The sequence below is a fragment of the Syngnathus typhle genome, linkage group LG18 (genome assembly GCF_033458585.1).
Source record: "Syngnathus typhle isolate RoL2023-S1 ecotype Sweden linkage group LG18, RoL_Styp_1.0, whole genome shotgun sequence".
In the NCBI taxonomy this organism is placed as follows: Eukaryota; Metazoa; Chordata; class Actinopteri; order Syngnathiformes; family Syngnathidae; genus Syngnathus; species Syngnathus typhle.
The window spans coordinates 4,168,512-4,195,372 of NC_083755.1; the positions used below are offsets into that span (position 1 = coordinate 4,168,512).

The 26,861-nt window shown below is 45.8% G+C and overlaps 2 protein-coding genes across 9 annotated transcripts; both read left to right on the forward strand.

The window, feature by feature from the left end:
* The first annotated feature begins 432 nt into the window (after nucleotides 1–432).
* On the forward strand, nucleotides 433–18,299 carry ep300a (E1A binding protein p300 a). 8 transcript variants are annotated; one of them, XM_061263906.1, is made up of 31 exons: nucleotides 433–991; nucleotides 2,516–3,204; nucleotides 4,097–4,267; nucleotides 4,537–4,867; nucleotides 5,133–5,252; nucleotides 5,407–5,646; nucleotides 5,758–5,863; nucleotides 5,977–6,105; nucleotides 6,221–6,338; nucleotides 6,415–6,571; nucleotides 6,709–6,783; nucleotides 6,871–6,956; nucleotides 7,125–7,277; nucleotides 7,465–7,941; nucleotides 8,595–9,000; nucleotides 9,078–9,196; nucleotides 9,309–9,372; nucleotides 9,494–9,669; nucleotides 9,802–9,890; nucleotides 10,586–10,666; nucleotides 10,953–11,009; nucleotides 11,091–11,168; nucleotides 11,262–11,329; nucleotides 11,402–11,552; nucleotides 11,670–11,816; nucleotides 11,956–12,069; nucleotides 12,173–12,338; nucleotides 12,450–12,617; nucleotides 12,693–12,854; nucleotides 12,958–13,257; nucleotides 13,437–18,299. In XM_061263906.1, exons 1-31 carry the CDS (start codon nucleotides 898–900, stop codon nucleotides 16,440–16,442), a joined length of 8,298 nt encoding a protein of 2,765 aa, XP_061119890.1. In that variant the 5' UTR covers nucleotides 433–897; the 3' UTR covers nucleotides 16,443–18,299. The 8 variants fall into 8 exon arrangements, with proteins under 8 accessions (XP_061119890.1, XP_061119893.1, XP_061119892.1 ...); XM_061263909.1 differs by having other exon boundaries at nucleotides 6,415–6,556; XM_061263908.1 differs by having other exon boundaries at nucleotides 5,133–5,246.
* Nucleotides 18,300–22,996: 4,697 nt separating this feature from the next.
* Nucleotides 22,997–25,066, forward strand: foxl3 (forkhead box L3). Its single transcript, XM_061304573.1, has 3 exons — nucleotides 22,997–23,225; nucleotides 23,785–23,953; nucleotides 24,029–25,066. Exons 1-3 carry the CDS (start codon nucleotides 23,119–23,121, stop codon nucleotides 24,470–24,472), a joined length of 720 nt encoding a protein of 239 aa, XP_061160557.1. The 5' UTR covers nucleotides 22,997–23,118; the 3' UTR covers nucleotides 24,473–25,066.
* Nucleotides 25,067–26,861: the final 1,795 nt, after the last annotated feature.

Below are 26,861 nucleotides of genomic sequence, written 5' to 3' on the forward strand. Positions count from 1 at the left end.
TGATCATACATTTGAGGTCCTGGAAACAGTGATTGTCTTAAACTGTAAATTACAATTTAAATAACGTTGTTAACATAATATTAATGCTCGTGCAAAACAAATAACAAAACTTTGAGAGAGTTGCGCACATTATCTCCAAAGTGGATTCTATTTGGTGTAAAGTGGAGCTGCTTTGGTTCACTAAAATGTCAAAACTACTTTAATGTATATATTCTATGCACCTACAAGGAATTTGTTTATATAAAAAATCAAAAGCAGACGTTTTGAAGGGGCAAAGGATTTATTTATAATCAACTTTGAATGCAAAAGGGGGGAAACTTTTTTACCCCACCGCCGGATTGAGACGAGTCAATTTATTTTGTTGTATGCTCACTTTTATATATTTTTTTCAATTGACATCGCTTCATCCTCTCCCGCTCCCACCAGCGGAACCACCAGCACTTGGCAGGCAAACGAGCCGTCTCTACCCGACATTATCTCCAGTCAGACTCCGCTGGAAAGGAGGCTGAAATGACGGATGCAGCCATGGACGTGAGACCCAGGAACAGTTTATTTACATCCGAGGAAGCTGTCCAAGTTTAGGGGGGAAGCCGCTACGTGCGTTTTCCCCTCTTTACTTTCACCGACCCCCTCCTCCTACTCCGCTGGCAGAAATTTATAAAGAACAAAAAATCCGACGAGGGAGGGAGGAGGAGGGGGGCTGATTATACGCCGAGGCTGAAATCGAGAGGCGAACCCAGGGAAAGAGGAGTAATTTGTACACGGGACTTTCCCCCTCTTCATCCCCCTAAAGGAGGGGGAAAAGTCGCAATATTGGAAACGGAAAGGAATGAGCTTCTGACGGTGTGAAATCGTCCGCAATTGTCGATACTTTATATATTTTTATTTCGAAAAAATATGGCCGAGAACGTTCTGGACTCTGGCCCGCCTTCAGCCAAGAGGCCTAAACTCTCCTCTCCGGCACTTTCCGCCTCTGCCAGCGATGGAAACGGTACGTATGGCTTCAATATATCACCCGGGACTGTTTTATTTGTCAACATGGTCATTTCGCCTGTTTTTGTGCGCCTGGAAGCAGGCGAAGACGAGGGATTCCGCTTGTGTTTTTGTCGTAGCTGGCTAACGTTAGCCTTGCGGAGGAGCCATGGACGAGCCCTCTCAGCTAGCTCGCATGCTTCCAACCATTACAGCCGGGGCTAGCCACCGTTAGCCGTTTGCTAAGCTACCCAACCGAAGACTCCCGTGTTTAATTGCCTTTATAACCGGGCTTCGGTACAAATTAAAACCAAGCTCAAGTGGTCACGATGGGACACTACATTACACTGACAACAAACCAATAGCTTCCGGCCTTGTCTTACTGAAGTCATATTTTGCAAGCGTTTCAAACAAATCAAAAACCCGAGTTTCCCTTGATAGTTAGCAACAGTTAAAGGGGTTCATTAAGGCAGGGTCGAACTTGAGCTATTCTTTTAAACTGGTGCTTAAGCTTTAATTGCCATAGCTGGTAGTGGCCTCATCGTCAAACTGTGTAGCATGGAGTATGGACAGCGCCATGTCCAAAGCATCAGAATCAAGTTTGGCACGGAGACACTTCAACGTGCATGAAAGTCAGTCTTATCTAAACCTTGTCGTTTTCGTTTCACTTTATTTTCTGAATAGGTGTATTATGTGAAACACCTGCAATCAGTTTTCAGTGTCAACTTTTTGCCATTACACACAATTAATATACTTTGTGTTGTACATTCAAAGTACTAAAATGACTTGTCCTATGTTAGGGCAGTCTTTCAAAGTGTTGTGCATTTTTTTCCCTTGTGTGTTAAGTTGCTTTGATATAGTTCTCGCACCATCAAAATGACTTCAAAGTTTGTTTTTTGGAAAATGAAATGGAAGCGTAACCATCGGACATGTCGATTTGTGCGACTCTTTAACAGAATAGACTTTTTATCGTCATTGAAATAGCAGAAACCGCCTCAAGTTGGTTTTTGAACAAGAAAATATAAAGCAAATATAAAGCAAAAGCAACACCAAAGAACACAAAATTATGCAATGCAAATGGCAGTAAGGTAGTTATGGTCCATGTAGACAAGCAGCAAAGTAAGGAATGTAGGAAGTCAACTTATACGAACTATGCAGTGCAAAAAATACCTCTGATTGATTTATGTTAATATCTACAAAGCTGAAAAAGTAAAGTAGATCAGCTGTAGTAAGAAAATCCGAATGCGTGCTCACATTGTAGTATTAACTATTATTAAGAAGCAATTCAGTCATGTATTTTGGTCAACATAAATGTCTTTTTTTTTTTGCCTGTTCATTTTGCTGTGAAACGCAAAACAATAATTACCGACTTTGTTTCTATTAGCTATGATGCCGTTTTGCGCACATTTACAAGAGGGGTGTGTGTTTGCACATACAAACTAGCCTCAAGTGTGTTCATTGTATGTTCACTGTCACATAAAAAAAAAAAGTGTTATTATGCTTACAATCCTATGACTTATCCAAACTTTGTCATCCGTTTCAGATTTTGGCTCACTATTTGACTTGGAGCACGACCTTCCAGACGAGCTCATCAGCACTAATGATCCGGGCCTTGTCAATGGGGGTGATCTCAACCAGTTGCACACCACCCAGGGGGGAGGCCCCGGAGGTCTCGGTCCCGGAGGAGGCAGTGGGGGCCCAGGAGGAGGGATGGGATTCGGGCTCGGTCCGGGAGGAGGCGCCGGTGGCATCGGCGGAGGTCAGGATGCGGTGGCCAAGCATAAACAGCTGTCGGAGCTGTTGCGTTCAGGGGCGCCCACATCCGCCCCGCAGGGGCACCAAGGGGCCTTGGGGAGCACGGGAGGCCCTAGCGCCATTGGACAACACATGGCAAACATGAAGGCATGCCCTGGCCAGGTACCTCAGCAGATAATGGGGCCAGGACAGCAACACCTCTCCCCCCAGCAGCAGGCAAACATGATGCAGCAGAATGCCGTGGCTGGAATGATGGGTGGCATGAACAGGGCCATGATTGCGGCACAGCAGAAGGGAAATAACGGACAGACGCAAGCGGGCATGATGGGCAACCACATGATGAATGGTTCTCCCAGGATGGGCTTTGGGAATCAAGGGATGGGCAGCAACAGCAACCTGTTGGCTGAAACGTTACAGCAACAGGGAGCCAGTGGCCAGCCAGGCATCAGAGGACAACAACCTGGCGCTTTGAACAAGGTGAGAACTCTTCTAAACAATCATAATGGTATGAATTTTAAAAGTGCATGTTGTGTGTGTGTGTGTGTGTCCTGTTCGAAATTACAAGAATTTCTTCTGCTCATGTGTTTGACAAATAACTGGTACAGTCGCATGCATTGGATGTTATGAATACGTGGTAGAGGTTGCGAGGTTTGCTTGGTTGTCATTTCATCGACAGCAATATCTTGTCCCAGACCATCTATAAATGTCATTTGTTTTTTTCCCCCCCTCTACTATCCCAGGTTATTTTGTATATGTGAAAACATAATAGGAAAATAGCCCAAGTAAAATCAGGAGCGTTTGCGTACCCATGTTCTTGGTTTTGGATCGGATTCAAATTTGAGAAGAGTCATAAATATAAATTGCAAAAGGAGCTTCTGAAGCTGGTGACGAATGGAACTAGGGCAAAATCATAGAAATGGGAGCTGCTGATAAATAGATCTATCTATGCTTTCGGTCTAGTGAGAGAATGTGAATCGCTGTTAACCGCAAAAGATCCAGTCATTTAATTCCAGGTAGGCTGTTAACACTTGTGGCATGTCCGAATCGTTATGGTCGTTAGAAATTACATAGTGAGCCTGAGGGCATATTTCAACTATGTTGGTCACACTTTCATTCCCCCTTCTCATCAGGTAGATGTTATATAGAAGTCAGTTAACAGAACCATTTGCGATGATTGGTTGGTAGATGCCCAGTGGGAGACATTGTAATTAATTTCTTGCATTTGTGGTTTTATGAATAGATCATTTAACACTCTTTTGACTTTTGGCCAAGATTGCAGTCTCAGGCTTAGTTTTTAACAGTGCACAACGGCTGGCAGGAGGTTTGTCATCGTCCTTGCGCTTAAATGTTTTGCCATGTGTCGGTCTAGATGGCGATGATGAGCAACCAAGGGGTCTCCTTTGGTGGTCCTTATGCCGGGCAGGGGAATCAAGGCCTCGGTGGAGCGGGAATGGGCCCTCAACATCCCAATAAAGGCCCAATGGCTAACAGCCTGGCTCAGTTCAACATGGACAAGAAGAGTCAAGGAATGGCCACTATGGTAAGAAATACTGCTTTGTACTGTAGTTCAAATGTTTCGCTTCCATGTAACCTTGACACTTTATTATTCAGCTATCTGGCTGTTGTATTCTAAATGTGACTCAACGGTGACCGTTCACTTTAATCTTCTATCTGGCCTTGTCTTTCTCATTCTCCGCCTCCTCCTCCTTTTTTTTTCTTTATCTCTTCATTTAACTGTTCATCACCTTTTATGTCTTTGTGTACTTATCCTGTGCACCTTGCTCACGCCCTTTTATTTCTCTCTTGCAGGGCTCACAGCAGTCCCAGTCAGGTGTTAGCGGGCCCTCGGTTACATCTGTGGGAGGGGCACCTGGCATGGTTCCCGGTGCTCAGGGAGGACTGGTGGGTCCCGGCACCCAGGTTTCGGCGGCCTCCGCCGCGGCCGGGGCACCACCCACCGCTGATCCCGAGAAGCGTAAACTGATCCAGCAGCAGCTCGTTCTCCTGCTCCACGCCCACAAATGTCAGCGGCGCGAGCAGGCCAACGGCGAGGTCCGACAGTGCAACCTGCCCCATTGCCGCACCATGAAGAACGTCCTCAATCACATGACTCATTGCCAAGCCGGCAAGAATTGTCAGGGTCAGTTGACGAAGCACCACTCATTAATTCAACATGAATTACTTTTCCTAGTCATTCGCTATCAGTTCTTTACCACCATGTATTTTAATGAACTCGTCAAACAACAATTAAAAAGGATTATTTCAGTCGTTTGTTGAACAACCGTCAGTGTACAATTGAAAATAATGTGTCTGTTTCTGTACAATTTGATTTCTTTTTCATGGCTGGGAAGACAAACAGCAAAGCCACAGCAACAAAGTTTATTTTCATCCCTTTTCTTCCTCAGTCGCTCACTGTGCATCGTCAAGGCAAATCATCTCCCACTGGAAGAACTGCACTCGACAGGACTGTCCTGTCTGCCTCCCACTGAAGAATGCTGGGGACAAGAGGAACCCGCAGTGTGAGTGTCTGTATCCGACCAAAAGTTTTTTTTTCCCCCCCATTATTTGTCCCATCATTGGAAGATATGAGCTCCTTCGTATTTCTATTTATCAATTTGTCATTGCGAATTTTATGCTCAAGTGTATCTAATAGTCCTCAATTTTCATATGCCCTCACAGCTCTTCTGGGCGCAGCTGCCGCAGGTCTGAGCAGTTCTCTCGGGTCAGTCCCCGGTAGCCAACCAAGTGCTCCAAACCTAAATCCGCCGAGCCAGATTGACCCTAGTTCGATAGAAAGAGCCTACGCAGCCCTGGGTCTTACCTACCAGGGAAACCAGATCCAGGGTCAGCATTCTCAGTCTAACATGGTCAACCAGGCCCTTCAAGGCCAGGCTGGTATGAGGCCCATGAACCCGATGGGTAAGTTGGCTGTATGAAGACTTTTCAATTTACAGCAGTGAAGTTAAATGCAGTTTGATTGTTAATGAGTGATGCAGATGTGTAAAGTGATTGTGTTCTCTTCATGTCTAGGAGCGAATCCTATGGGAGTTAATGGAGGCGTGGGTGGTCCTTCTCAGAATCAGCAAGCCAACTTACTGCAAGACACTATGATGCATCTCAATGTGAATAGCCAGGGGTACGCAGGAAGAATCCTCCTGAATCACTTCAAACTAAACTAGTCCCTATTTCTCAACATAGTTTTGAACGTTAGCTAAGATTTGAAAGACGCCCTCCTTTTCTGTTCTTCAGTTTGATGAATGATGCCAGTGGGGTCGTCGGCTCCATGCCTGCAGCAGGCCCTCCTTCTACGACAGGAATGAGAAAAAGTTGGCACGAGGACATCACGCAGGACCTGCGAAACCACTTGGTACACAAGCTGTAAGTACCGACAACCCCCCCCCCCCCCACTCATTCTCATTTTGTCTATAGGATACTGACGAATGATCTGACCCTTTGTTAATCGTATTTTTTTATTAATTTTTTTCACCCGCAGTGTTCAGGCCATCTTTCCAACTCCGGACCCCGCAGCTTTAAAAGACCGCCGGATGGAGAACTTGGTGGCTTACGCCAGAAAGGTTGAAGGGGACATGTACGAGTCGGCAAACAATAGAGTAAGTTACCACAGCAGTTGATGATGCGTATTGGTATTTATTTGAATTTTGCTTTCTTTGACTTCTTTTGGGGCAGGCTGAGTACTATCACTTGCTAGCTGAGAAGATCTACAAAATCCAGAAAGAGCTGGAGGAGAAGAGGAGGACCCGTCTCCAAAAGCAGGGTCTGGGTCTTGGCCCTGCTGGTATGGGTCAGTCTCCTACTGGACTGCCTCCAAGTGAGTTTGGGGATGGTATGCCACATTTGTTACCTGACAATCTTACTAAAGGAAAAAAACAACTTAAGAATAGTTTCTTAAGAAATAGCTTGTAAGAGGGGGTTGCTGGACCCTCTTCGGCACGTACATAAGCATACTTCTGTTTTTCCCAGATGGTCCCCTCCCTGACCCATCTATGGTACGACCCACCGGACCCAATCAGATGGTCAACAGGATGCAAAGCCCAGGTATAAAATCACCGGGGACCAGCACACATTATTTCCAAAGCGATTGAAGCGCTAAGTGTTGTGCTAACAGTTGACGTGTTTTGCCAGGCATGAATCAATTCAATCAGATGGGGATGCAGTCTATGCGCCAGAGGTCCACTCCTCCTCTCCCCTTGGGAACATCTGGCAATCAGGTCAGTGCAAAGTAAAGTTGACTTGTGTCTACAGATTTATTACTGGATGATTCTCTTCCGATTGTTGTTTTGATTAGGACCACAGTGGCAGACGACTGCTGTTTAATCATCTATTAGATGGACACATTATAATTCAAAATCCTCAATGATTTCTATGTTTACACCTAGATGGGAATGGTGGGACCGAGGATGGGTCAGCCTAATGTCAACCAGCTCCAGAACCAGTATCTGTCCCAGGGGCAGTTTCCTGCCGCAGGGCCTGTGGTCGGAACGGCTCCTCCTGGGATGGGACAGTCTGGACTCCAGGGAGGCATGGCACAGGTACGGTCATAAAAGCTATGTTCAGAACACAATACTTGCTTGCTTCTCATATTCATTATGGCTCTGCGCTGTATCATGTTTTTTTTTTCTTTTTGCTTAATTTGAATTTACGGAGAAATATTTTTGCCATATCAACAAATGATAGTGATGTTTTCATGACCCTTTATTGTATTTGTCCTCTTCTCAGACGCAGATGGGCACTCCTCCCTCTCTCCCAGTTGGTAGTCCATTAGCGCAACCAGGTTCTGTAAGCGGAATCTCTGCGGTGGGACCCATGGGTCCTCAGAGTGTTGGTGGTGGAGGCCCCAACTCCACCGTTGGAGCCCCTACCTCCTCCATGACTCCGAATGCAAACCAGCAAGCCAACTCCATCCCCCATTTAGGAGCCATGCGCGGCAGCTCGCCCTCTCCGGCTCACAGTCGCTCGCCCACGCCTCACCAAACCCCCCCCAGACTCGCCGGCTCCCAAACCCCTCAGCCTCACACCCCTAACGCGCCGCAGTTGGCATCACTGCAAGCCCCCCAGCAGACCCAGCTGGGCCAGGGTCCTGGCTCCAACAAGCCCCTCCAGCAGCCGCACATTGGGGCTGGCTCCACTACACCATCCCACCCCGGACTTGGCTCGGGCTCAACACCACATGGGGCTCAGCTGCCACGCACTCCGGTCAGTGTTGTTTAACTATTTGCACTAAAGCCCTAAAATAAACACATTTGATAGATACAGTCTTTCCATGTTTCGCTGCACCGTTCTAATCTTCTAGTCGTTGCCTTTTTGTGTTATGTAACAAAAACTGGAATTTTGTATTGTCCTCAAAATGTGTCTCTGAGAATTGCTACTTGTAAAGAGCAACAGTCCTTGACTGTGTTCTTTTTATCAGTAGAACATTAAATTATTGCATTTATTTCCCCTCACTTTAACTGAGGTTATTTCTTTTTTCTCTCGCTCTCTGTCTCTCTCGCTCTGTCTCTCTCTCGCTCTGTCTCTCTCTCGCTCTGTCTCTCTCTCTCTCTGTCTCTCTCTCTCTCTGTCTCTCTCTCTGTCTTTCTCTCTCTCTCTGTCTTTCTCTCTCTCTCTGTCTTTCTCTCTCTCTCTGTCTTTCTCTCTCTCTCTGTCTTTCTCTCTCTCTCTGTCTTTCTCTCTCTCTCTGTCTTTCTCTTTGTCTCTCTCTGTCTTTCTCTCTGTCTCTCTGTGTGTTTCTCTCTGTCTCTCTGTGTGTTTCTCTCTGTCTCTCTCTGTCTTTCTCTCTGTCTCTCTCTGTCTCTCTCTCTGTCTCTCTCTGTCTCTCTCTCTGTCTCTCTCTGTCTCTCTCTCTGCAGTTGTCCCAAAAAGGTTCGTTTCAAGCAGACAGCCAGGCTTTGACTCCAGCCTCGGTCAACAGCCTGGATAATTCCTCTCAGCACGTACAGTCGGACTCCACGGGCGCCACCCTCGACCATAAGTCCGAAGTCAAGCTACAAGATGATGCGGAAGACAGCGACTCTGGCGCCGGCTCCAAGGGGGGTAAGCTCGGCAACGTCGCAATGGAGGAAAGTCCTGTGAAAATTGAGGTGAAGAAGGAGTGTTCTGGAGAAGGAGGCAAGGTAGTACCAATGGATACATCAGCCGCCCCTCCAACGTCGCTGGTCAAAAGTGAGGACAAGAAACCCGAGGTGAAAAAGGAGTTAAAAGACGAAGAACAATCATCCGACTCAGCTGTATCACAAGCACCAGCAAAAAAGAAGAGTACGAACAAGTTGATCTTAAATCTACTCTGATGACTTGTTTTGTATCATAACCAAAATGTGTTTCCATTGTTCAAGTTTTCAAGCCAGAAGAGCTTCGCCAGGCCCTAATGCCAACACTGGAGTCCCTCTACAGGCAGGAACCGGAGTCGCTGCCCTTCAGGATGCCTGTTGATCCACAGCTGCTGTGCATACCTGTACGTAGGCAAATTATAGACACTTCCTCTGTGGCTTTTCATTTTGGTCAACAATGTTTTGATTTGATCCACTTTTATGGGATATATTACATAATCAGGATGTTTTTTACAGGACTACTTTGACATTGTGAAGAACCCTATGGATTTGTCCACTATCAAGCGGAAGCTCGATACAGGTCAGGATTTGTTCTTAAAGATTTTTTTTTTTTTTTTATCTTGCAGAAACATCTACTGGTTTGGGGTCATTTGCATGTTACTGTAGGTCTTCTCTTATGACGCCAAGTGTTTTGCTTCTAGGTCAATATCAAGATCCCTGGCAGTATGTGGATGACATCTGGTTGATGTTCAACAACGCTTGGCTGTACAATCGCAAAACATCTCGAGTCTACAAGTGCTGCTCCAAACTGGCGGAAGTCTTCGAACAGGAGATTGACCCAGTCATGCAGAGACTTGGCTACTGTTGTGGAAGAAAGGTGAGATCTGGGAAGAAATAAATAAGCAGTAGCAAGTCATTTTTTATCATAAGTTCCAAAATGATGTTGTTGTTTTTTTTTGTTTAATAATAATATATTGCCACAACCAATTTCTGTGCTTGTGCCCATCAGCTGGAGTTCTCCCCTCAGACACTGTGCTGCTATGGAAAGCAGCTGTGCACTATTCCCCGAGACGCTGCTTACTTCAGCTATCAGAACAGGTACAGAGGAAGGAATTTCCGATCGAGGGAGCTTATACATGGGCCTTCTATAAATCAATCTTCTAGTATCGTTTTGATAAATGACAATATTGTAGAAATGAGAAGTTCATTTACGTCTTCTCAAACTCAACATTTTTTGCCTAGTTTCCATACTTTCATCACACCACCATTAAAATTAAGAATTTCAATGACTCTGCGATTAAGCAATCATTTGTGTTTATTTGTTCATGTGTGTGCATAATATCTTGTGCTGCAGTTTGCTTCCCCTGTTAAGGCACTTATTGTTTGTGCTCCCCCCCCCCTTTGCACTTAGCTGTTGATTTTTTTTTTTTTATGCTCATCCTATTTTGTGTCTAAATAGCTAATCTTTGCTTTGCCTCGGCTCTCTGCTCTTGTGTTGTCATCCATGTTTGTCTTGTCATGTTCCTGGCCCCATGTGACTTGTCTCTCCTCCCCTTCCAATGGTTGTGATTTTTTTTTTTGTCCTGCTCAATGACCCCCTCCCCCAACCCCAATGTACCAAACATATGACGGGCTTTTGCGCTGACGACTTCCTCCTGTCCTGTGCTGCCACTTCTGCTTGCTGCCTTGCCCATGTTCCACCTGGGGACTGCCCTCCCATGCGCTGTCGGTCATTGACTGTGCTGTTGGGGAAAATGGTGTAGTTCACCAAAATTTGGGCTTATCGCTGACAGGTACCACTTCTGTGAGAAGTGTTTCAACGAGATCCAGGGAGAGACCGTGTCCCTGGGCGATGACCCCACTCAGCCGCAGACGTAAGTATTGTTCTATTCATTAACAAATATGAGTAGGATACATTTATTTTCAAAGTGCTGCTAACCTCAGTGCAAATGACCTTCAAATGAACAAGCCAAACTGTTCAACTGTATTTCATCTGCTACAAATTACACCATTAGTTTTTTGGGTTAACGGATGTTACTTTTATTTATTAATTTTGTTTTATGTTGCGAGTAAAAAAATCAAACCTCGCAGGGCACTTTGTTTGGTTTTCATTTTGCTACTGAAGTGTTCTCGTGCTCACTTGACTTCAATTTCTTTCAGCTCTATTAACAAAGATCAGTTTGAGAAGAAGAAGAATGACACACTGGACCCTGAATTGTAAGTCAAACCGCTCACTCACAGGCATCAAAATTGACCAAATCGCATGTAATGTGTGTCTTACGCCTTCTTGATTTTAAGGCTTGTTGAATGTTTGGACTGTGGACGCAAGATGCACCAGATTTGTGTCTTGCACAATGAAACAATCTGGCCATCGGGGTAAGGGGACTGTGTTTTTTTTTCTTCTTCTTGTCATCACAAGGAAAATGATGTCGTTGGCTTAAACTCCATTTTGTTTTTGTTATGCCTCAGTTTTGTATGCGATGGCTGCCTCAAGAAGTCTAATAAAACAAGGAGGGAGAACAAGTATTCTGCTAAACGTAAGTCGCTCTTTTTCTTGAGTTATTCTGCGGAATTATGAAAATTACTTACCTGTTTTTTTCTCCCCTCAGGGTTGCCTCAGACAAAGTTAGGCTGCTTCCTAGAGACGAGGGTGAACGACTTTCTGAAGCGTCAGAACCACCCAGAAGCTGGGGAGGTCTTCATCCGCATGGTGCATGTCTCGGACAAAATTGTGGAAGTTAAACCTGGCATGAAGTCCAGGTATGTCAACAACAAAGAGGCATTGTGTTCAAACTGTTACCAAGTCACTTCCTTTTTTTTTTTTTTTTTTTGCAGCCGCGGTTTTAAATTGTAGGCTTTTCTTGATTGTCTTTGCAGATTTGTGGATAGTGGAGAGATGTCGGAGTCTTTCCCGTACAGGACAAAAGCCCTTTTTGCATTTGAAGACATTGACGGCGCAGATGTCTGCTTTTTCGGAATGCACGTTCAAGAGTATGGATCAGACTGCCCGCAGCCTAATCAGAGGTATGCACATTTTGCAAGTAAGATTGGGAGCAACTGTGAATGATTTCAGTTTTTTAAAGTAAACAAATCTTCATAAATCAAATACTGCTGCCGCTAAGTTAATCAAATGAAATTCTTCAAACTTTTTTTTCCCCCCCAGACGAGTTTACATCTCCTACCTGGACAGTGTGCATTTTTTTCGACCACGAAGTCTACGAACGGCTGTTTACCATGAAATTCTCATTGGCTACTTGGAGTATGCCAAGAAGTTGGGGTAAGTCTTTGTTCATCTTTGCAGAAATCACGTCGCTCCGACAATCAAGCATAGGTTCTCTTCAAATTCCGTCTGCTCACATTTTTTTCGCTTTACTCCCCAGCTACACAACGGGCCACATCTGGGCGTGTCCACCCAGTGAAGGGGATGACTACATCTTTCACTGCCACCCTGCTGATCAGAAGATTCCCAAGCCAAAACGCCTCCAAGAGTGGTATAAGAAGATGTTGGACAAAGCTGTGGCTGAGCGAATAGTGCACGACTACAAGGTAGAGAGGCACAAATGTCGTTTTTCTTTGGCTTGCTAAAGCTCGCTACATTGAACACTCCCAAACCTCCATTATTCACTGAAAACTCACAAGACCTTTCTTCTCTTGTAGGACATCTTCAAGCAGGCGACAGAGGATCGTTTGACCAGCGCCAACGAGTTGCCATACTTTGAAGGTGACTTTTGGCCCAATGTGCTGGAAGAGAGTATTAAAGAGCTGGAGCAGGAAGAGGAAGAGCGGAAGAGGGAGGAGAACAGCACTTCTAATGAGAGTATTGATGTAAGTCTAGGAGTGTTGTAAACACATCGAGTTGTGCTCAGTGACACTGACACCCCGCACTTCTTTTGTGCGCAGGACAGTAAAGGTGACAGTAAAAATGCCAAGAAGAAGAACAATAAGAAGACGAGTAAGAATAAGAGCAGCCTGAGTCGAGCCAATAAAAAGAAGCCAGGGATGCCCAATGTGTCCAATGACCTTTCACAGAAGCTCTATGCCACCATGGAAAAACACAAAGAGGTACGAGCAAATAGCTCACTGCACGTGAGGGCTGGGTTAACATATTATTTTATTGATGCTGTTCAATGGGCGTTTTTAATATTACACGTTTGTTTCACTGTAGGTCTTCTTTGTGATCCGGCTGATCGCGGGCCCAATGGCCAACGCGCTGCCTCCCATTGTCGACCCCGATCCTCTGATGGCCTGCGACCTCATGGACGGCCGAGACGCTTTCCTAACGCTAGCCCGGGACAAACACCTGGAGTTCAGCTCGTTGAGGCGCTCTATGTGGAGCTCCATGTGCATGTTGGTGGAGTTGCATAACCAAAGCCAAGACCGCTTTGTCTACACTTGCAACATGTGCAAACACCACGTGGAGACTCGTTTTCACTGTACCGTGTGCGAGGTGAGCTATGGAAAGGAGGCAAGTGTTGCGGGACTTTTTTCTTTATTGAAAACATCTTTTTGCTTGGAAAAAGCAAATGATTTTTATTTACGTCTCATGATTCATTGGGGTTGTAGTGCCAATATTCCTAACTTTTTATGAGGTAGATTAATACAAGGAATGATGAAAGTAATTTCTCGTCATGTCATTTCTCGCAGGATTATGACCTTTGCATCACGTGCTACAACACTAAGGGCCACGAGCACAAGATGGAGAAGTTAGGCCTTGGTTTGGACGACGAGAGCAGCAACCAGACAGGCGCCGCCACTCAGAGCCCGGGAGACTCCCGTCGCCTCAGCATCCAGCGCTGCATCCAATCGCTGGTTCACGCCTGCCAGTGCCGAAATGCCAACTGCTCTCTGCCTTCCTGCCAGAAGATGAAGCGCGTCGTACAACACACTAAAGGCTGCAAGAGAAAAACCAACGGCGGCTGCCCCATCTGCAAGCAGCTTATCGCATTGTGTTGCTACCACGCCAAGCACTGTCAGGAGAACAAGTGCCCGGTGCCCTTCTGCCTGAACATCAAGCAAAAGCTCTGTCAGCAGCAGCTGCAACACAGGCTCCAGCAGGCCCAAATGTTGAGGAGGAGAATGGCCAGCATGCAGAGAGTGGGCAAACCGGCTCCGGGGGGCAACGGCCTGCCCTCTCCGGGAGCCAACAACGGAGCGACCGGTCCCGGTACGCCTACGTCTGTCGGAACGCAGCCGACCACGCCGCAGACACCTACCCCGGGAAATATGCTGGCGCTTCCTCAACAGCAGGGAGTCGGGGTGAGCCCGATGGGTGTCACTGCTGCACAGCAACAGCAGGTTCCCCAGCAAAGCGGCGCCATACCTCCTCAGCATCATCTACACCATCAATTTCAGTCAATGGGCGCAGGTGGCGGAGGGGGGGTGATGAACTCCCCCCAGCAGCAGATGGGGATGCCTCAGCTCCAGCAACAGCAGCCCCCCAGTCTCCAGCAATTGCAGCAGCATGCTGGCCCTTTGCCGCCGTACAATCCCAGACCACCGGGAGCTTCTCCTCTCCACCAGTCACTGGGCAAACCTGGACTGGGCCCCACCACCCCACCTCAGCAGCAACAAACACCCAGCCAGGTTCAAGGGTCCATGCCCGTTCAAGGCCAGCCGCACGGACCCCCTTTGGCGGCCGTCGAGACGGCTCTAAAAATCCAACGGCTAGCAGAGACCCAGAGGCAGATGGCTCAGGCCCAGGCTCAGATCCGAGGTTTAGGACAGGGAGGGATGATGGCCCAACATCCTCACCACCAAAACAACCCGGCCCAGATGGGCATGCCTCACATGGGAGCTCAGGGAATTCCCCCACAGGCTCAAGGGATGGTAGGCAGGACTATGTTAGACCCTCAGCAGCAGGGGATGCTGGCTGGGATGCAGCAAGGCGGCCCCCAGTCGCAGTTGCCCCCTCAAGTCCAGCAGCACCTACAGCAAGCCAACCAGCAGTGGGGCCCAGCGGGACCGGGGATGAACCCGCAGCAAAGGTCTGCCATGATGGGTCACATGGCGGCGCAGCAGCAGTCAGCGGTTGCCCAGCAGCAGCAACTCAACCAGCAACAAGCCCAGCCGGGAAACCGTGGGCTGATGCAGGTGATGTCAGGAGGGGCGACGAGTGCAGGGGGGCCTGGGAACCTGCCACAAGGGGCGCTGCAGGATCTCCTGAGAACTCTGCGCTCCCCAAGTTCGCCCCTCCAGCAGCAGCAAGTCCTCAACATCCTTCGTTCCAACCCCACGCTCATGGCGGCATTCATCAGGCAGAGAGCGGCCAGATATCAGGGGGCGCAAGGTGGACCCGGGGTACAAGGGGGGCCTCCGCAAGGTCCTGGAGGCGTGAGGTTCCAAGGGTCTGCCGGCGGGCTACCTGGCGTAGGAGCACCCGGGCCTAACCAGTTGGCCAGCATGGACAGCCAGCAGATGAACGTGAATCAATCGGGCCAGCCGGGAATGAACATGGCCCAGGGGGGCAGCGCTGGGGGGAGTGTGCCCACCATGGCTCAACTTCAGCAACTGCAACAGCAACAGCGCCCAATGTTGCCTGGCAACTTGCAGCAACAGCAAATGGCAGTCCTGCAACAGCAGCAAGGGCCCATGCAAACGGGCCAACAAAACAATATGTCCAGCATGACTCCTCATTTCAGAGAACTGTTGTTGAGAAGACAGCAGCAGATGGCGAACCACGGACAGTTCCAACAAGGACAGCAAAGCTTCATGCAGCCCGGCCAAGGGCAGCCAGGAATGCCCCCTTCTTCCCAACCCCAACCAGGGGGTGGCGTAAGAGGTCCGGGGCAGCAGCAGCAGCAAGGAGGCCCACAGGGCGCTCTGGGGCAGCAAGGTTACCCAAGCAATGCTTCCCAAGTGGCTGCCGCTCTCCAACAAAGGCTGCACCAAATGCAAATGCACCAACAACAGTCGCAAAATTCCATGGGAGGTTCTCAAGTGCAAGACGGAGGGCCGGGCGGCGGCGCGCCAGGGAGCGGTCAGCTTCCAACGGGACAAACCGTACCGGGGCAGCAACAGCAAGGTGGCCCCGTGCTACCCCAGACCTCTCAAGCTCTAATTCACCAGAACATCCACCAGAGGCTCCTCCAGCAGCAGCACCTGGGCGGTGGATCCCCGGCCCAGCACAGCAGCCCCATGAGCCCTCAGCAGCAACTGGCCCAGTCCCCGCACCCCCACCTCCAAGGCCAAGCCGGCTTGGGCCCGGCGGGGGCGCTGGGCAATCAGGTGAGATCGCCGCAGCCCTCACCACGGCCGCAGTCGCAGCCCCCTCACTCGAGCCCGTCCCCGCGCATGCAGTCGTCGTCATCGTCCCAGCCGCAGCCGTCGCCCCACCGCATTTCCCCGCAGACCCAGAGCGGCTCGCCCCACCCCGCCCATATTGGCCAGCATCACCCCAATATGGCGCCGCCCCAACCGCCGCAGCAGCAGCAACAACCACAGCAGCAGCAGCCGACGGCGGGCGGTACCGTAGATCCCGGACAGTTCAGCTCGGACCAGAACTCCATCATTTCTCAGCTAAGTGGCATGGCAGCCATGCATGCCAACCAAGGGGGGCAGCCAGACATGTTGGCACCAACTAATAACAACAACAACAACAACAACCAGGAACTGGCACCAAACATAAACCACAACAGTTTGGACCACATGTAGCACACGTTTGTGTGTCTTCATGATAAACTGCCACCAGAGAGGGGAGTCCCAACTAAGGATTTTACGAGTTTTCCGTTTTTTTATTTAAATATTTTTGTGATGTATAAAATCGAACTCAAGCTTCCTATGGGAGATAGGCAGCCGAAAATCCAAGAAGTCAATAAATGAATAAATTAAAAACAATGGTAAGTTATTGCTGTTAATATATAGCTATCTATTTTTGCCAACTGTGTACAAATAGTGGAAGGGCAACATTTCAGGTTTAAGATATTTCTTCCATAGTCTATTACACAATATTTTTGGGGATGGATAATTTTTTGCCTTTTTATGAATATTTTTAAGATTTTAAATGTGGCAAAAAATTAGAGTTAACAAGCTGTACCTTTCCCCTACCTGCCCCCCTTTTCTAAAGGTTTTCCTCCTCCAATGTCCAGTCATGATTGTATCCATTTTGCAGAAGGATGAGAAGTATATTTTGTTTCTGAACTTTGGTTTTTCAGTCAGCGGATCATAAAACAAGCCTCAACAGATTTTGCATTTCAGCTCTTTTTCATCAGTACGTTCCACTTAAAATAAGATGTTTGGGGGTGGTTTTATAGATTTACTATTACACCCTCCCCCCTCCAAAGAACTGGCAAGGCCAATTTAGGTTTAGAGTTTGGGTTGTGATTAATTTAAATTTGTGTACTGTACATATATTTTCCATCCTGGCTTCGGAGCTATGAGAAGAGATTATATTTTTGTGTGTGTATTTTTATTTGAATGTTGCAGAGTTTTGCAAAAATGTCTGTCGGGCTTATCCAACTCCCTCTTTCATCCTCACAACTTGCTCTCAGCCACAAAATTTAATTCATTGTAGTATTGTACAAAGTTGCAAAGTGGGTGGATTTGATACTGTATTTTATAATGCAAATGAAATGACAAAAACATTGTGTATATAGTCGAAACAATTACAATTCCCCTCTTTACATTGGATGATTATGTATATCAAAAGGACACCCAAGCTGTACAGTGTTGAGGTTTTGGCTGACCTTCAAGGTTCGATATAGATGTTTGGAGGCAACCTGCACCGATGCGCCTTCCCCCCCCCCCCCCCTCCCCTTGTATAATGCTTGGAGTGAAGCATACGTTTAGTCACACATGAACAATCCCACAAGCTGGATGTGAAAAGCGCCAAGTCTATGCGACGCCGCGGGGTTTGATTTCTAGTCATGTGACCATAAGGATTTCAAAAGTGGTTATTTAGCTTTTTGCAAAGACAACAGTAACATGATCACTATTTTTCATTCAAAGGTTGCTTTGGGAGGGCGGGGGGGGACCAGGTGGCAATATATCTTGAGACTTATTTTATAAGAAAAAGAGAAAAAAGAACCAAGGAAAAACTGTCTTTTATATATAGATATATTATTTAATTTTATTTTTTGGGAAGTAAAACTTGAAGCTACAAGAATTATTAGATAAAATTGTTTTGTATTAAATATATGGTGATGCAAAACGACACTGCAGACAGTCATTCATTTTGCCCTGGGAGATAGTTATCCCATCCTCTTTGAAGAAATGTTTCATGTACATGATTATAGATGTAAACAAACGGTCACTGTACAAACCCACAGCAACTGAACAAAAATGTTTTGTTGATTATTTCCGCTCCAATAAAGAAGAGACTGGAAGTAATACTATTTAAATATTTGTTAAGTATTGAAATGGAATCTTTGACCACTTGTTTTGTTCTTGTTAAAAAAAAATTGGTGCTTGCTGAGAGAAAGCAAAAATAACTGTTGCTCCATTTTCATCTTTTTTTTTTTTAAGTTATTTTGGTGGTCTGACTGTTTTTGCCAATAAATTAATTGTACTATTTGTACTGTTTGGTATTCTTTTGTCAAACTTGCACATTTAATGGATTTTACTTGATGTAATTAATAAAGTAATGCCTTGAGGACCACATTCATAATAAACACTCAACTCCCATGCCCCCCTTTTTAAACGAATCGCTTTTAATTTCCCAAATTAAACTCAACAAAATTGTCACTGATGGCATCTCATTACCGACCAGGAGAGAGCGCTGTTCGGAAACGAAAGCAGAAAAGCGTTTTTTTTGTTTGTTTTTCCTTGCTCTCTTGGGAGCTTAAGATCAAGGGATGCTTTGCGCAGTTCGCTGTTCTAAAAAGTTCATATGACTTCGACCAGTAGATGTCAGTAATGACCGTTGAAGCTGGTGCCACCTCGCGTCTGTGTGACGTCACAGATCAATCAGCCAATCAGGAGGTGGGGGTGAGGGTGGGTGTGGCACTTTTCACTTTCAGTTCAGCTTTGGCCATGATTTTTCCCTAATAAACTGGCCTTTTTTTAGTTACGCTTGAAAATGGCGGCGTGTGACGTCACAGATCAAACAGCCAATCAGAAAGTGGGGGTGAGGGCGGGTGTGGCACTTTTCACTTTCAGTTAAGCTTTGGCCATGATTTTTCCCTAATGAACTGGCCTGTTGTTAAATAAAGGTTAACCTAAAAAAAAAAAAAAAAAAAGTGAACCCTGAACTTTGAACCCGCGGTGACCCCGTGGTGACCCCGTGGTGACCCCTGGGTGACCTTTGAACCCTGAACTTTCAACTCTAGTTAAAAATCGAAAATGTGCACATGACCCCGTGAACTTTGAACCGACCTTTGACCCCTGGGTGAACTTTGAACCGTAAACTTTGACCTTTGACCCCTAGCTAATTACGTTTTTTTGTTTTTTTTAAACCGGCATAGCAGAACGATCCATGGTCTTCAGATGCCGCGCTGTCGCCATCTCCTGGTCAGTTAGTGAAATGCTTTTGCTGATGTTTTTTTTTCTCTCAATTAAAACAAATCAATTAGCCAGTTGGTTTTCTTTATTTAATATCTATTATCAGACAAAACCAAATTGTGAATCAGTCACCTAGGCTATAGCAGAACAAACAATCCATGGTCTTCAGATGCCACGCTGTCGCCATCTCCTGGTCAGCTAGTGAAATGCTCTGCTGTTTTTTTTTCCTCTCAATTAAAACAAATCAATCAGCCAGTTGGTTTTCTTTATTTAATCTCTGATATCAGACAAAACCAAATTGTGAATCAGTCACCTAGGCCAGTGCTTCTCAAATAGTGGGGCGCGCCCCCTAAGCTATTCCTGGGGGGGCGCGTGTGACCCTGGGGAACAGGCTTTTTTTTTGGCAGTACTAGAATAAAGTGTAATTGCGCGTTTACTACAGCAGAGGGCAGTGGCGCTCTCATTGTTACTTCTGTCACGTTTGCGACAGTGCAACATTTTACGACTTACAAGACAAGTTAGGATAGTCACGGTGGGGAGGGGGGGGCGCGAATAGTTTTCTTCTTGCTAGGGGGGGGCGTAACAGAAAATAATTGAGAAGCACTGTATTAGGTACACGTGAAAATGGCGGTGTACCTAATTGAGTGTCCAAGTGACGTCACAGATCAAACAGCCAATCAGAAAGTGGGGGTGAGGGCGGGTGTGGCACTTTTCACTTAAACCAGGGGTGCCGACCTCCAGTCCTCGAAGGGCTGCGTTCCAACATGTTTTCCAAGTGACCCTCGTTAAGCGCACCTGCGTGAAAAGTTTTAGCTCCTTTCACGTTCTGCAGGAGCTAAAACTTTTCACACAGGTGCACTTAACGAGGGAAGCACACGGACACTCCATTAGGTACGCCGCCATTTTCAAGTGTATCTAATAACAAATATCATGATCAAAGGTCACAGGTGTCAAGCTCTAGTCCTCGGGGCCGCGTTCCAATATGTTTTCCAAGTGACCCTCGTTAAACACACCTGCGTGAAAAGATTTTGGTCATTTTCATGTTCTGCATGTCTGCTCCAGCATGCCCGCGACCCCCACGGGAACAAACGGTACAGATAATGCATGAATAGGTGGAAATTCAGATGGCAACAATGCACGCGGTTCGCCCGAAAGTTCAAGATGGAAGCAACTTATTTTTTTTAGGTCAGGCTGAGACTCTTGTATGGAGTAATGAGAGTCTCTCAAAGATCCAATTATTCAGTTTGCATCGATCATTACCGCAGTATTGCGAATACTGCCCTCTAGAGGTCATGTTTGCATTTTGCAGCGGATTTGATGGATGTTTTATTGTAATCCTGTTTGTATGACAAACATATGGCATTGAAAACTTGGGGGGGAAAAAACAGATTGTAGATTTAAACACGTCTGGCAAGGTCTTGGATTGGATTTAAAAATTGGATTAGATTTTGAAGGTCTACCTAATGTTAGTGCCAACAAGCAAGAGTGTACAAAGATTTGCATCCTTGTAAAGTCACACTAGTACTGTCCAAGACTAGCCACGCGTCGTCATCTCCTGCGCCAACGGGCCCACACACAGAGGCCCTCGCAGACCTCGGGGTGTTTTCCCCGCCTCGGCCGCCTCACGGGACCCGTCCAATTGCTCCGTTAAGAGTCCCACAAAAATACACATCCCCTCTATTTTATAGACACGGAAACAATTTATGGTCATTACAGATCATTACAGATAGCATCTCCAAAACTTCCCGTTGTTGACTAAATGTCTGCCGGAGTGGACGCACATACACACACACACACACACACACACACACACACACACACACACACACACACACACACACACACACACACACACACACACACACACACACGATACAGTCAAAAGAGTTAAATGGGAGGAAAGAAAAAAACAAAGATGCAAAGCGTTTGTTTGTTGGTTTGGGCTTAGCAGTTTCAACTACAGCAGCAGAGATTAGACCAGGGGTGGGCAAACTTTTGGACTCGCGGGCCGAACTGGGTTCTAAATTTGGACCGGAGGGCCGGACAAGGAGCAGATGGACGTAGGTGTTGTGTGAAGTCATATAAGCGACCTGTAAAGGTCATTGCATAAAAGATCTTGGCCTTTAGTAGGTAGTAAAGCATGGATATTCCAAACATTTTTTTTGAAAACAAATGCATTTATTAACAGCATTAAAAAAATAATAATAATTCACTAAAAAACTGCTATCAGTGATTCTCATAAAATACGACACTGTTATTATGAATAACAATCTCCATCACTTCAGTGCCTGCAGGTCAGATTAATGAAAGATGTTTATCTTATGAGATCACATCAAACGGCAAACATTCTGACCAAATATATCATCTTGAAGAATCGGTGAAAGCATACATCCAAATAAAGTAATCAAAACAGCAACACGGTGAGGGGTATCTGAAAATCAGAGCAGAGTTTTAACTCGCAAACACCTGGTAACAGAGGTGAGGAAACGGGAAACACCTCCTTAAAGTAAGCCTTAAGAACTTTACAGGTTAAGATTAGTCGCAAATAGGTGGTGCATGAATGTCCTTGAGCATCCTGCATTATTTGAAAATGAGAATGGTCGCTAGTTTCAATCCCTGCTATGTGTACAAATCATATTCAAAATGCATTTTTTTACAATAAACTTGAGAGCCTCCCGTTCATTTTCAGTGGGAACAGTGTTGTTGGTCTCCCTTTTTTGCTAGTGCGTCATAGTCTGGAGTAAAATTTGTTGTGGCAATTCTTAGGCGAGATCCGAGGTGTTGGTCCGTTTACCTTGATCTGTGACGGGTTGATGTTGATGTGGCTGAACGTCACGTCGCGTACGTCGAGCCAAATTGTCCACTCTTTTTTAACATTCGGCACTCACTTCTTTTTTTCGGGCCACTCATTTTAATGGAAGGATTCCAGGGGAAGGTTTGTGGGTGGCTTTAGCGCAAAACTGCATCTGAAAGCTCAGCGCGCGAATTATAAGAATGCTGTCGTCAAAGCTCACGCTCTAAATTCGGGACTGATACGAATAGAGCGAGAGTGCGCCAAGTCCGTACTACTGAGTACGTACACGCACTTGTGAGTGTGCACCGAGCTTTCTGACACGGCTTCCGGTAGTAAATGCGCAGGCGAGCGCTTCGCCATCTACTGGGAAAACGCAGTCATTGCAGGCAAAATGACCAAAAAAAAAAAGTTTAATAATACAATTTGTTCAGGGTTGGCGGGCCGGATTAAACGGTCCCGTGGGCCGGATGTGGCCCGCGGGCCGTAGTTTGCCCACCCCTGGATTAGACTATAAAAAGAAGCAAAATAAAACATAAAAGCAGCTCGTAAGAGATGTGGACCACCCAGAACCTTCTTGAATGCGGCTCACGGGAGTGTTTTTCTTTCCCTTTGGACAAGCAGGCAGCTACTGTGAGATGGTCTGGACTGACTAGCGCCATGATCAATGTCCTCCACTAGAAAAATTAAAAAATAATGGATGATTTATGGTGTGTATTTTTTTTTCCCCATCCTAAATCTGCATTAAGTGGTTGAGGTCAGGGCTCGGTCAAGTTCTTCCACACCAAACTTGTCAAAGCTTCCACAAATAAAAATGCACTTGCTCAACATATTCTAATTTAGAATAACACTAACTTGTTGTTAGGAGTGGTGACAGCCATTCCCGGAGAGCATCTGGGGCAAGACGAAGGGGTGGAGGGGCTGTTGGGGATGTTGAAGGTGGGAGGGGCGGGGGGTCCGGTGGAGGAGGCCGTCAACGGTAGAGCTCCCAGTGGATGACAACCAGCTTAGCAGAGCAGCAGGAGAGCAAGGAGAAGCTGCTGGAGATACACAGTTATTTTCCCGAGGGGGGGGGAAGATCACACAAGTGTAAGCGTAGACATGTTTGACGCTTCTCACTATCCATTCAACTGTTTCAACTATGACGGAGACGCATACGCTTCCTGTAGCAGCGAACAGGAGAAGAAGATGTGTCGGCCCGCCTACAGGTAAGAAAACTTCCTCGTTTTATCTTATAGCACTGTTGCAAAAAAAAAGTTATGTCAAGACATTTTTTGTGCTATAAAAGATACTGTGTTGGTTAATTTCTTTTTTTATTAAAAACTAAGTTTATGGTACATTTATAATTTGGTTTTATATACTAAATACATTTAGTGACTTTATTTTGGTGCCTTTGAAATATTTTAATGAAAAAAATTTGATTTCCTTTTAAGAAATATACAAAAACTAATTTCAAGTTATTTGATTTTTCTTTCTTTTTAACCCCTTTTTATTTTTTCAATGTAGATTATCAACACAGGCCAAGTCTAGATTGTTAAATAGTTTAAACAGATTCCGTACATTTTAGGGTCACTCTAATTAAAATATAAATGTTAAGTTCACAAAATGTTGACTCAAATTCATGTTGATATAATAACAATAATAATATCGACAAAAAGATACAACATTTTAATGCGCAAATTTTTTAAAAATACTCTAATGAACTTTGATAAATACAGAAAGTTGGAACCGTTGCCTGATTTAAATTTACATATGTGTGTGCGTCAGCTACATCGCCCTGATCGCCATGGCGATCCAGCAGAGCCCCGAGCAGAGGGTCACGCTGTCGGGCATTTATGAATTCATCATGAGGAGGTTCCCTTACTACCGCTCCAACCAGAGAGCCTGGCAGAACTCCATCAGACATAACTTGTCGCTCAACAGCTGCTTCATCAAGGTGGACACGCAAGTCATTTATGCAGCATTTATGCGGAACGGTGGCCATTTAAAGCGTCTTACTAATGCGTCCTAGGTTCCCAGGACGGAGGGCAACGAGAAAGGAAAAGGAAACTTTTGGACTTTTGCCACAGGATGCGAATCCATGCTTGACCTCTTTGAAAACGGCAACTTTCGACGTCGCAGGCGTAGGCGGAACGTGAAAGTTGGCCTCCGCGACCCAGGAGAGGCCCCGCTCCGGCCCGCCGAGAGCCCCGGCAAGCAGCGCGCGCTTGCGGTCCACCACCCCGAGGCAGACTCCGACCTTCGCCCTCTGAACGCTTACAGACCTCGGCCGTGCCCCACGCCAAACCCCGCCGTCCCAAAACCCGAGTCGGAGATCAAGTTCAGCATTGACTACATCCTGTCCACCCCGGACCCGCCCGTGCCTGGGATCAGATCCTCACACGTAGGCCCGCCAGGACCGCCCTTACATGTTCTGGAGCCCCAGCACCTGAACCTGCACTTCTGGACCCTGTGAGGGTGGCGGGCCTGCTTGATTCTGGGGGAAACTGAGGATTTTTTTTTTTTCTTTTCCCAAAGACAATAATAATTCCATTGACTTTAAATTGCAATTAGGTGACAAACTAATATGTTGGCTTGAAACACGGAAATATATTAAAAAAAAAAAACTATCGTGTCAAATATATATACCAATACACGAATTGAAATAAGGTAATGTTTTTGTCTGTTTTTTTTACATTGCTGAATCCAAAATCTTTTCTTTAACCAAAATATAGCTTTAAGGAATAATTAGCATATTTTGTCAGATGTTGATGAACCCGTCAGATTCAAACAGATGATTTAAAAATATATATATATTCAATATTTAGAAAACATTACTGAGATTCCAAAGTATTTCATGCAAAATAAATATTGAAATCACGCAACAAGTTTAGCCTCATTACAAAAACACTGAGACTTAATCGTCGCAATGGTTGCTTATTCTCATGTGGCCTGTGATTGGCTGTCGTTCTTTGCAGAGGATAAAGAATAATCAATTCAATTGAATAGTAATGCTCTTTGTTTTATGTTTAGTTTGACAGTAAACCTCCACCAAGAGTGGCAATCAACAGCTTCAAGCCTGTTTCTTTGAACAAAGTAAACGCGGAATGCCGTAAATATTGCACAAAGGCGGCTCAGAATTAGCATGTAGCGTGCAAGCGGACATGACGGCTGGAGACGTGTTCCAAGCGCCTGCCTAAATTCTTTCTTTGTCGTTGACCTTTGGAAATCCTGATTGACTGACACTTAAATCCTAATCCACCCGCTCCTTATTAGAATACATGATATGCACCTTTTTGTTAATGGAAAAAAACAAAACACATATTTCCTGCGCGAGGCAGATCAATCATACTTGTGTGCCGCTGAAGGGACATTTTTCAATTTAACCTTTATATAATGTGTTGACTACATCAGAGAACACACTTAACATGAGTGGCATTTAATATAGCATAACACTTGCAAGGTGAGGCCCAGATGTGACCTTATTTAAATAGGTGGGGGGGGGGGGGTGCTTGCGGCTGAGCTTTAACAACGCCGTCCCCCCACTTCCACCAGCAAACCTCTGATGCTATTCTAATTAAACACTTTATACCTCCTTTGCAAATGCCCCTCATCGATCTGTGAGATTTTTTTTTTTTTTTGCATGAGGTGCCCCCCAGCAAACGTCTGCAGCGGCGCCAGTGTTTATGGATCAGCAAGTTTCCATTAAGAAAGTTGTTGATGTCGAATAGCGGGGGCCACGCCGTGGATATATTTGGGTAAATTAACTTAGCATAAAGTGCTCCGAGGCTACTGGGGAGGGGGGGCTCGTAGCAGCAACAAAGCGAAGGCCTGAAAAGTCACTGTGCTGGGAGAGATTGCGAGGAGCTACTGGGCTATTAAATAACAAGCCTCGCTCAAAATCCTCAACTTGAGCCAGTGGTTCATAATTGCTGACGCCGACCATCTTTCCCCATTTAAATAGATTTTGATAAGTTCATTAAATGCGTAAAATGAGCAGCTTTGGGCGAAGTAGTGTTGCAGGTCGGATTACATTGAGAAAGCCATTGATGTGAGACGCTTATAAAATCATAAACACAAATGGGTCATTTAGTTTCAAGTGATTATAATGAGGCTCGTGAAAGCACTGGGAAGGATAAATATTTGACAATTATTTATATTATCGATTTATTACGATGAGGATGTTTCCTTTGTAGAGTGCTGCAGGGGAACGAAAGAATTATCGAAATAAAGCCATTTATATTCTTAACATCATCATAAAGTGCTTTCTATTGCGATTGAGTGAAATCATCATGCGCCGCCAGCTAATGAGCTTTGTTGAAATACCCTTAAGTCTTTCTCACACACACAGACACATGTACGCGTGACCTTTACCATTAAATGGCAACCCCAAAAAAGTCGTCTTTACATTGACCTGGCACGTGGTGTTAGTCCTGTAATGAGAAAATCTACTTGTCAATCAATGGCCGCTAGGCGACGTGTTTACATTTTTTTATTTTTTTTTTTACTTTGATTTGTGATGGAGATCCTGCGGTGGTTGGTTGGCAACAGCACAAATGTGATTTGGAGTGACTGGAAGGGTTTTTGTATTAGTTTAAAAATCATGGGTGACATTTAAATCAAAATACAGCTTGAATATTGGCCAGTTTGTTTGCCAGGTAGGTAAACAGACCGCCCTAGTGTTGATTTCGGCGTCTACTGAAACATGAACAGCATCGCACTTGGAGTGGAATAAACATGCAATATAACTACAATGTACCTCAGCGCTGGCCATAATTGATTTTCTTCCACTTGCGATGACGTCACTTCATCTTACCACCAGAGGTCGCTGGCAAGCTGTGCTCTCCATTGGGCCTCCACAGATG

Excerpts from the sequence above, each read along its gene's own strand:
- ep300a (XM_061263906.1), top strand. The coding sequence starts at position 898 with ATGGCCGAGAACGTTCTGGACTCTGGCCCGCCTTCAGCCAAGAGGCCT. Across the intron at positions 6,339-6,414 it reads ACGAGTCGGCAAACAATAGA|GCTGAGTACTATCACTTGCT; the intron begins GTAAGTTACCAC and ends CTTTTGGGGCAG. Across the intron at positions 9,891-10,585 it reads TACTTCAGCTATCAGAACAG|GTACCACTTCTGTGAGAAGT; the intron begins GTACAGAGGAAG and ends TATCGCTGACAG.
- foxl3 (XM_061304573.1), top strand. The coding sequence starts at position 23,119 with ATGTTTGACGCTTCTCACTATCCATTCAACTGTTTCAACTATGACGGA. Across the intron at positions 23,226-23,784 it reads ATGTGTCGGCCCGCCTACAG|CTACATCGCCCTGATCGCCA; the intron begins GTAAGAAAACTT and ends TGTGTGCGTCAG. Across the intron at positions 23,954-24,028 it reads TCAACAGCTGCTTCATCAAG|GTTCCCAGGACGGAGGGCAA; the intron begins GTGGACACGCAA and ends AATGCGTCCTAG.